The sequence below is a fragment of the Phocoena phocoena genome, chromosome 18 (assembly GCF_963924675.1).
Source record: "Phocoena phocoena chromosome 18, mPhoPho1.1, whole genome shotgun sequence".
Lineage (NCBI taxonomy): Eukaryota > Metazoa > Chordata > Mammalia > Artiodactyla > Phocoenidae > Phocoena > Phocoena phocoena.
In genome coordinates, this window is record NC_089236.1 from 21,423,161 (window position 1) to 21,432,366 (window position 9,206).

Below are 9,206 nucleotides of genomic sequence, written 5' to 3' on the forward strand. Positions count from 1 at the left end.
TCTGGGTGGCAAATCAATCTGTTATGAGCTTGAACCTGACCCCCAGTGAGCAAAGTGGACACTTCTAGGCTGAGAACCAGACCCTTTGCACTGTGGGTACAACAGGGGCTTCTAGCTGCCTCTATTCATCCCTAGTAATAAAATCCTGATTTTATTACTAGGGTGGTAACGAGCCTATCTCAATGAACAAGCCGACTACAATTTGCTGCTGTGTCTGTAATTGCTCAGTGGGGCTTCTAGAATAGCTCTTTAGAAGGAAACACGCAGATAGAATGCACCCCTATGGTCCTTCCCCTCTTCTGGCTGTCTGCAAGATGGATGTGATGGCTGGAATTCCAGCATCTATTACAGATCTCACGGATGATGGAGAAGAAAGGAAGATCCTGGGTTTGCGATGCCCATGAAGTCAGACGGCTTCATAGCTTCTGTCTGACTGCATCCCCCATCAATGAAAAAATGCTGCCCGCCATATCAGTAAACAAAGGATGTTGCAGCCATCAAGCCACTACAGCCACCTTGGACGGTGAGCCTAGAGGGAACTCAGGATGGAGACAAACGGGCTGCCCGCTGCCAAGCTCTCAGTCACTGCAGCCCTCCAACCCCGCTCTCCCTCCCCAGTGATACACCCTGAGGAGACTCAGGATGAGAAAGCAGAGGGTACTGAGGATACTGGCCCCAGAGAGCTGAGGTGTAGATCAAAGGAATGATTTCAGTGAGCCCAGACTCTTGCATCTTCCCATACATAGAAAAGCGCTATGTTCCTTAACTTGAGATCCATGGCTTCTTTAACTAACAGAAATCTACCCGGGTCTTTGTTGCGAAAACTCCTTATATCCTGGCTCCTCCCCTACATCTTCAGAGCAGTCCCTCAGAGCTGTCTGAGAGGCTGTGTCCCAGGCTTAAGTCCTCAGTTTTGTTCGCCAAATAAAACCTAATTCTCAACTATTAGGTGGTGCATTTTTTTTCAGTCGACACCCTTGAATTTCTTTTTATAAGGGAGAATAAACCCTTATGTGTTTAAGCCATGTAGTCAATCCCTAACTGATAAAATGGAGAGCCCACCTGAGTTGCTTTTCTCATGTGAGGACTCGTGTGTGAAGAGACCAGAAGACACTGTCTTTGAAATCTCTTTAATTGTAAGAGATACCAAGTCATATTCAGCTGTAAAATCTAGGACAATCTTAGATTTTGTTAGAAATCAATGACTGTAAGGAAAGAAATGTAATAAAAATATTCAAGTGATTCCTAAGTAAAAGTCAATCAGCCTGGATAAAAGCCAAATCCTTGCAATTTTGTCAGTGGCTTGCAAGCAGTGACTATTTTCCCCTCAACTATTGCTATCACTGGTGTTCTAAGTAGATATTTTCAAGGTACAGCACAGATTTTCTAGACCACAAGATGGAGTTTATGAAATACACTGAAATTTAAATCAGATTTTCCTAAGATTTTATTTTTAGGATGTCTAGTCACAGAATTATCGTGAGCTATCAAATATGAACCTGAGACGGAAATCTTTTAAGGAAACGAGTTGAATTCTTTCAGGGATCCACTATGAGTGTTGTGATTAAACAGAAGAACGTCTTTAGTACAGTATCTATCAACTAAATCCTCCAAATACTTCCAAATAACAGAGAGTTAATGGAATAGTTTCAGGAATATTTTGAAAAGTATTAAAATTGGGGGAGAATTATGCACCCAAATTCAACTAATATTTACTGATAACCTATTGAGGATGCTAGGCATTTTTTCGTTATCTTATTTAACTCCCCAAAACCCTTTTAACTCACAAAAATTTCATTTTATACTTAGGCTTAGGGAGGTTGACTTTCCCAAGGTCACAGGACTAGTACCAGATAAAGCCAAGATTTCAACCTAGGGTGCTTTGATTCTAACTTCAGTACTCTTTTTCACTGTGCCTATCTTATAAAACTTGAAAAAATGTTTTCAACTGAACATAAAACTGGAGAGGAGTCGAGGGAATAATGTTTGACGGTACTGCATGGGTGATGGGAGGATTTCTGAATAATTTGAAAATGTTCAAGTTGAGGAAAATAACTAAATTGTGATATGCCTGGGATAATAATGTTCCATTCACACATCCCAGAAATAAGAGGTTTGAGCGATCCTTAGTTGACCATCTCTCAGAAGACGTCCATTTGTTTTCAGATCCTCTTCATCCCATTTTTAGCTTCCTTCCAGTCATCCGGTGACTCCTGGGGTGTCCAGTAAAACCCCACACCCCATCTTCCAGGGAGGATCCCGTTTCCGGGCTCTTTTTCATTTTGACTTCTCCATCAATCTCAATTCACTGTTTTGTGCCCTGCTCTTTCACAAGGGTTGCGCTCTCTTATTGTGTGCAATGCTTTATTGTTGGATCTGGGGTAAATTGTTAATGTGTTGTAATTGCCTGTTTTTGATTTACTAGAATGAAATTTTCTGTGCGGGTAGGACTGGATTTAACTTGTTCATAATTGGGACCTCTGTGCAAAACCCAGTGCTAGGGACACAGTAGAGCACAAATATACTTGTGGAACGGAACAAGCTCTCCGGTTTCATACTGGCATATATCTTTGCCTTTAAACCAAAGACGTGACTAAACCAGGCTTTTTTTTTTTATACCGAGTAATTGGGTTTAAAGCCCGAATAAAATTTCGGTCGGTGAGAAGCTCCTTCCTTTTATATTTAACCCTCTAGCGCCTGGGTTATAATTTCGACTTCACCTTAAAGTGACAACATACCCTTTTTTCAAACAAAGGACCTAATTCTAAACCAAGTGCAAAACAGAAACATGAAGATTTTATAGCTGTCTTAGGAACGGCAAACTTCCAAATATGGGACCAAACTGAGAAGGGAAACCTGTGCAAACTCCCTTGACACCTTGCTTCCTCTTCAAGTCCCTTCCCACAGACTCTACGCCCCCTACGATTATTCCCAGGGGGCAGGCGGGACGACCTGGATCCCACAACTCGGACTCGGCTCTGCCCCACAAAGGCGTCAGAAAACTCGAGGTGGGGGAGCCCTGGGGGCAAACGCTGAAAAGTTCTCCGAGGCCCTCGAAGATCACAGAGGCTGATCGTAAGCCCAGTCCCCTGACCGCATCCTCGTGGACAGCCTCGCGGTCTCCAGACGTCGAGGGGACCTTCCATAAATGCAAAGTTCTTTACAACAGCGGACACTTTTGCTCCCAGAAAGGGTGGGAGCTTGCGCTGGGCGAAGCCTGGTGCGGAAACCTGAAGAGACTTCATCTAAGCCTCACCTACGCCCAGCACCTTCTAGAGCCACCCTGAAGTGTCGAGACGGGCAGGGCCCCAGGCCCCGCTTCAACACTAAGGGCCCGGGACCCCCTTCCTCCTCCCTCCGCCGCGCGCTCCTCCCCCTCCATCCCCCCCCCCCCCCCCCCCCCCCGCCTCGCCAAGCCCTCACGCATTTTCCCTCTGCCTCCTCCTCTCCCTTTCCCTCCCCGCCTCCTCTCCCTCGGCCGCCCCGCGCTCCCAGCGGAACGCGCAGCATTGTATCCCGGGGCCAAGTCCCCGGATGCTCGCCTGTCCTCCCCTCGGCCCGCGCAGTGGGCCTGCCCACCGCGTGGCTCTGCGTGCCACGTCACCGCTTGCGGCGCTTCCGGAGGCGCAGCGGGAGATGACGTAGAGGGACGTGCCCTCTATATGAGGTTGGGGAGCGGCAGAGTCGGCCTTTTCCGCCCGCTCCCCCCTCCCCCCGAGCGCCGCTCTGGCTGCACCGCGCTCGCTCTGAGCTCCGTGCTCCTAAGCTAGTGCCACCGTTGTCTCCCTCCAGTCGCCATCATGATCATCTACCGGGACCTCATCAGCCGTGAGTCGGGACTGCACTGCCCCTAACGCCGCGCACGGGGGACGGGGGTGTGGGTGGGGGCGGGGAGGCGGCCGCCGTCGCCGTGTCGTGGGCCTGGGGAACGCCGGCGCCTTCCTGGGAGCGAGGAGGGTCGGTGCTTGGGGCGCGCGCGTCGGGGTTTCGAGCGCCCGGGGAGGGGCGGGGGCCGCGTGCGGCCGGCCGGCGCGGGAAATGGCGCCCGCTCGGGCCTCGGGCGTACCGTGACCGGGGTATATGTCCCCGAACAGATGATGAGATGTTCTCCGACATCTACAAGATCCGGGAGGTCGCGGACGGGCTGTGTCTGGAGGTGGAGGGGAAGGTGAGTCGGCTGGGTCGCGGCGCGGGGCCGGGTAGGCTCGGGTTTCCGCCGCTCCCCCGCCCGGGGTTGTGCAATCCTCGCCGTTGCCTCCTGGCGGAGGAGACGCTCTTTCCGGGCTCGGGTTTTTCTAGAAAAGTGGAGGCGGAGCTGAGCCTGGAAATAGGTCCGCCGCTTCGGCGCCCATCCTCCTCCCAGGCGGTCCCGGACAGGTTGTCTCCGGTTTGGGAGCCCCAAGTCCTTCGGTGTTTGCCTTATCCCTACTTGGCTATTCAACCCGACAGCCCACGCAAAACTTCCACTGGGTTGTAAATGACCCCTTTTCCGTTACGGTCGACAAAGAATTGTTGGGCTGAGGTGTTTAAGGAAATCGATTTTAGAATCTTTTCCCCCATAACGTGTTCATGGTATTCGACAAGAACTAAATGTTTGGTGGAAGGATGACGGGTACATGAGGTGCCAGCATAGATTTTTTTGGATGCGTTTATGGTAAAGTCGAGTATGTGTTAGCAACTAAACTTTTTGTTAATGCAGATGGTCAGTAGGACAGAGGGTAACATTGATGACTCGCTCATCGGTGGAAATGCCTCCGCTGAAGGCCCCGAGGGCGAAGGTACCGAAAGCACGGTAATCACTGGTGTGGATATTGTCATGAACCATCACTTGCAGGAAACCAGCTTCACAAAAGAAGCCTACAAGAAGTACATCAAAGATTACATGAAGTCGTAAGTGATACCGGCACACCCCAGTCGAGGTCTGAAAATCCTATAGGATTTAGGGGTTGGCTAACTGAGATTTTTAGCGGCAGGCGTGCTTGTCAGAGGTCTTTTTATTAATGAGCTCAGAAGGGTGGTGGTTTTTCTATAAGTAAAATAATGTGCGCGTACTGGGGCATGTGGTTGGTTTCACCTTTTTAGAATAGTACTGTGGAGATAAGCTGACATGAAATTCCAAGTTAGAAACAGTCTTGTGGATTAACACGTCCCTCCTGTGAGCTAGTAATTTCTTGATTGCGTGCGCCACGTTATTTTGCTCAGTGACAGCTGGTTTCAGTTTGTAATTTTTACTTAATGAAAATATATTTTGCTCAGAACTGAATAACCTATCAATAAAATGTTGTTTTAGAATCAAAGGGAAGCTTGAAGAACAGAGACCAGAAAGAGTAAAACCTTTTATGACAGGGGCTGCAGAACAGATCAAGCATATCCTTGCTAATTTCAAAAACTATCAGGTAAATAACTTACATATTTGGACCGAAGGATTGTACAATTTTAACTGAGCAAAAAATGAGTTGCTTGATGAATCTCTGATGTAATTAAGCTGTGGTTATTTTCTCGGTCATTTGAACAGTTTAAATACTTCATAGATTCAACTCCAGTAGTCTAGGCTGTAGGAAGTAGCTTTCTCTGCTCCTAAGCATGTTTCCAGATCTTGTCTTCTGGTTCCAGAATCTTATCTGTACTCAGATAACATACATTTCCCAGTTCTTTCTCTTGGACTGCTTGTTAACTCCCAAGTGGTCTTCCAGTTTTCTCTTTCCACTTCCAGTGTGTCTTGTTGCCGCCGAAGCCCTTTCTGATCTGAGCTTGTCCTATTGAGAAACTTCAGTGACTTTCCTTTACCCCTAAGAAAAAAAATGAACACAACCTGGCTCTTTAATTTTCCGGTTTTCATTCGTCTTCTGGCCATAAGATAACTTCTCATGTTATATGCTCTCGTTGCTAGCTTTATGTTCCCTGTGCTTGACTATGTAAAAAGCCTTGTTTGTAGGGTTTGGAAATGGATGTGTGGGGCTGAGTAAGTTTCCTGAAAGCCTCGTGTCCCTGGATTGCTCTGTACTTTTATTTGGTTGTTATTATTAGTACTTTGAGTGAACTGAAGTTGGATTAGTGAGCGTTTTTCCTCCTAGGCATCAGAGCCTTTAGTTGCTGAAATCCCTTGACTTATATAGCGGTGTTCTGAATCTTCCTTTGATTTATTGTTTTGATACAACACATCCGTGCGTAATGTAATTCTGAGTATTTGTTTGCTTCCTAAGTTCTTTATTGGTGAAAACATGAATCCAGATGGCATGGTCGCTCTGCTGGACTACCGTGAGGACGGTGTGACCCCGTATATGATTTTCTTTAAGGACGGTCTAGAAATGGAAAAATGTGTAAGTGTAAAGAAGTGGGTTGAATCATTAATGTAAAAATGGAGATACCCTAGGCATAATCCTCCTTGTTTTGCCACTAGCATAGTTAAAATGGATCCTTTTTAACTGAGGCTCTAGGTCTTAATTCTCTCAGGGGCATAAAGAGGGTGTTTCACATGTAAAAGATTTTTATGGTACAGAAAGGCTTAGAGTCTTTATCTGCAGAAAACTTACAGGTGACATTACAAAGCATAGCTTCAATCCTGAGCTCTAGAGATCAGAGGTAACACTCCGTTTGTCTTCCCTGTGGAAATGGCTCGTTGAAATCAGACTGCCTTTCTCCTGTCTTGCTGCACGTATACATGCGTATTAAAACCTTTCTGTAAAGAAACCGTTCACCCTTATTTACTGATAATTGGCAGCTGGTCGTGAAAGCCTCGATGTCACTAGCTTTTAGTAAGTACAGTTGAGAGTTGGCTGCTGATCCAGTATGCCAGTTGCTTTACTAAAATTGAACGTCTGCTATGCAAGGAATTGCTAGAGGCAATATAGAAATGAAGGCATTCATTATCCTAGCCTTCGGGGGCTTCTGTAATTAGGAGTAAGATAAATTTAAGGCTACACTAAACAGGATTGGGGCAGCAATGAACAGAAATGTCTAAAGGGACTCAAAGAATGTGTGAGTCTTTTGTTAGAACAAAGTGAGTGGAACTTTCTCAGAATGAGACATTTCCGCATCCACTGATAGACCTTGAACAATCCGCTGTTGTTCTTTTGGTTTGCACTAGGATGCAAAAGAAAAATCCCTGCGCTTTCTGTCTGTCTTTGTGGCAGCCCAGATTGAATAGGGGAATACATTTGCAGCCTAGAAACGTTAAGTATTTTCATATTGGAAAGGTGTTAATGGGGTCTTCCTTGTTTTCACAGTAACGGATTTGGCTGTTCGGATCTATCGCCTGCTCGTCATAACTGGCTGGCTGCTGCTTTCCATCCACACAACACCAGGACTTAGACAAATGGGACTGATGTCATCTTGAGCTCTTCGTTTTGATGTTGATTTGTTTGGAGCGGAGGCATTGTTTTTGAGGAAAAGAAACATGTCATGTAGGTTGTCTAAAAATAAAATGCATTTAAACTCAATTGAGAGAATGCCTCTTAGTTTAATATGTAATATCTAAATCCATCCTGTGTAGCCTTCCTGGAGAAGCTAGAACCTGGTTGTAGACCACTACTAGAAAGCATAAGACCATCTTCAGATAACTTCTGCAATGAAAACCACTTCCGGGACTTGGAATATAAACAAGAATCAACAGTAATTGAGTTGAAATAAAGGGGAAAGACCATGCTCATAGCAGTGCCAACATTTGAAGTGGATCTCTTACACATTTCATCACCTACAAATGGAAGTAGTTAACTCTGGAAGAAATTACCGAAAGAATAAAAAGAGACTTAACACAGTTGGAAGCAAAGTATTGTCTCAGCTTATTTACAAAGCAAGTAGAGCCAAGTTCTAGAGAAATCTAGACGTCTCCTGGAATACTTGTGTCAAACTTCTTGGAACAGGGTTGGCAAACTGGCTTGTCCTACCACCTGTTTCTGTGGGACTAAGGTGGTACATTTTTAAGTGGTTCAAAATAGCTTACGGGATGTGAAAAAATACAAGATCTCAGTTTGTGTCTAGTTTTATTGGCACACTGCCGTGCCCATTTGTTTGTGTATTGGCTGGCTCTGACACCGCAAGAGGAGAGATTAGTGACAGATCTAAGGGCCTGCAAGCCCTAAAATAACCACGTGGCCCTTTACAGGAAGGGTCTGCTGGCCCCTGTTTTAAAGATGAAATTACAGATGGAGTGTGGGGTACTTGGTGGGCAGAGGGAAAGCAGGTACTAGTCAAAAAATTGTATCTGAAAAGGCTGTGGGTATCAGAACAAGGATATGAAAATGCATCTATTTGACATGCCTGGAGCAGTTACTATCTGCTAAGGTTTCCAATACAGATGCAAGAAAAAAGTCCTTGCACTTTCTGTCCGGTTGTGGCAGTCCAGGTTGAATGGGAGAATACAGGGAGAAAATCGCAATTCACAAATAACAGTAAAAGCCTCCAAGATTCCAAAGAAGAATTCGTAAGAGTTTACAAGAAAAATACGGGAAAATTATTCCCCTACACCCTTGCCTTCTGATTTCACTCGTAAAAGCATAAGGGTTAAGTCTAAAGGCAAGCCAGTGATGCTTTTATGTGAACCCAGGGTGCAGCCAGTGACTTCAAGAGACAGAGGTGTGGTTCAGAGCCTAAGACAAATGCTCATCAGGTTGGTAGTGCCCCCTGGTGACTGGTGAAAGCATACCCAACTACTGGAAACTGCACTCAGGCTGAGGGTGGTTTTGAGCACCAGTGATCTAGGAGGCCACTTACCTGCCTCTGAAACATACTGTCGGAAGAGAATTTTCAGGCAGTGGTCAGTGCTGTGGAGGTGAGGATAATCTGGTAGTGGGAGAAGTCTTGAGGTAAGCAGCAGCCTGATTCAGTGAGCTCGTGTGGAAAGGACTGGAAGAACAGGAATAGCAATACAGAGGCTTCATATAGGGAGCAGGTTCTGGTAGTTGCCTAAGAATGCTTATGTTGGCTCTTTGTCTAGTTAACTCCCAGTTAGAGCCAGGTTAAGATATTTTGTGCAAGAATAACAGGTGGTGAGTACTTCTTAGAAAGCATGTGTTTGTATCACTGCTGCCTAGTTTGAAACAGGTACGTTCCTAGTGGACTTGAAGCTCTGGGCTACATGTATGTAAAACAGGTGGAGAAAGGACTCTTGTAGTATTGTTGAGGAAGGCTTTTGTAATGTGATAACTTGAATAGGAAGCTGAAAGCAAGGAAGGAGGTGATGTGGATATCTGGGGGCAGAGCGTTAT

At 45.9% G+C, this 9,206-nt stretch overlaps 1 protein-coding gene and 2 non-coding genes across 3 annotated transcripts; all 3 read left to right on the forward strand.

The window, feature by feature from the left end:
- Positions 1-3,638: 3,638 nt before the first annotated feature.
- Positions 3,639-7,439, forward strand: TPT1 (tumor protein, translationally-controlled 1). The gene is made up of 6 exons (XM_065895846.1): positions 3,639-3,828; positions 4,095-4,168; positions 4,700-4,890; positions 5,291-5,396; positions 6,204-6,320; positions 7,227-7,439. Exons 1-6 carry the CDS (start codon positions 3,801-3,803, stop codon positions 7,227-7,229), a joined length of 519 nt encoding a protein of 172 aa, XP_065751918.1. The 5' UTR covers positions 3,639-3,800; the 3' UTR covers positions 7,230-7,439.
- Positions 7,032-7,159, forward strand: LOC136137913 (small nucleolar RNA SNORA31). The gene has a single exon (XR_010656770.1). It is a non-coding gene; the product is annotated as a small nucleolar RNA SNORA31 (small nucleolar RNA).
- An 801-nt stretch (positions 7,440-8,240) lies between the features above and the next one.
- On the forward strand, positions 8,241-8,365 carry LOC136137914 (small nucleolar RNA SNORA31). Its single transcript, XR_010656771.1, has one exon. It is a non-coding gene; the product is annotated as a small nucleolar RNA SNORA31 (small nucleolar RNA).
- The last annotated feature ends 841 nt before the right edge of the window (positions 8,366-9,206 follow it).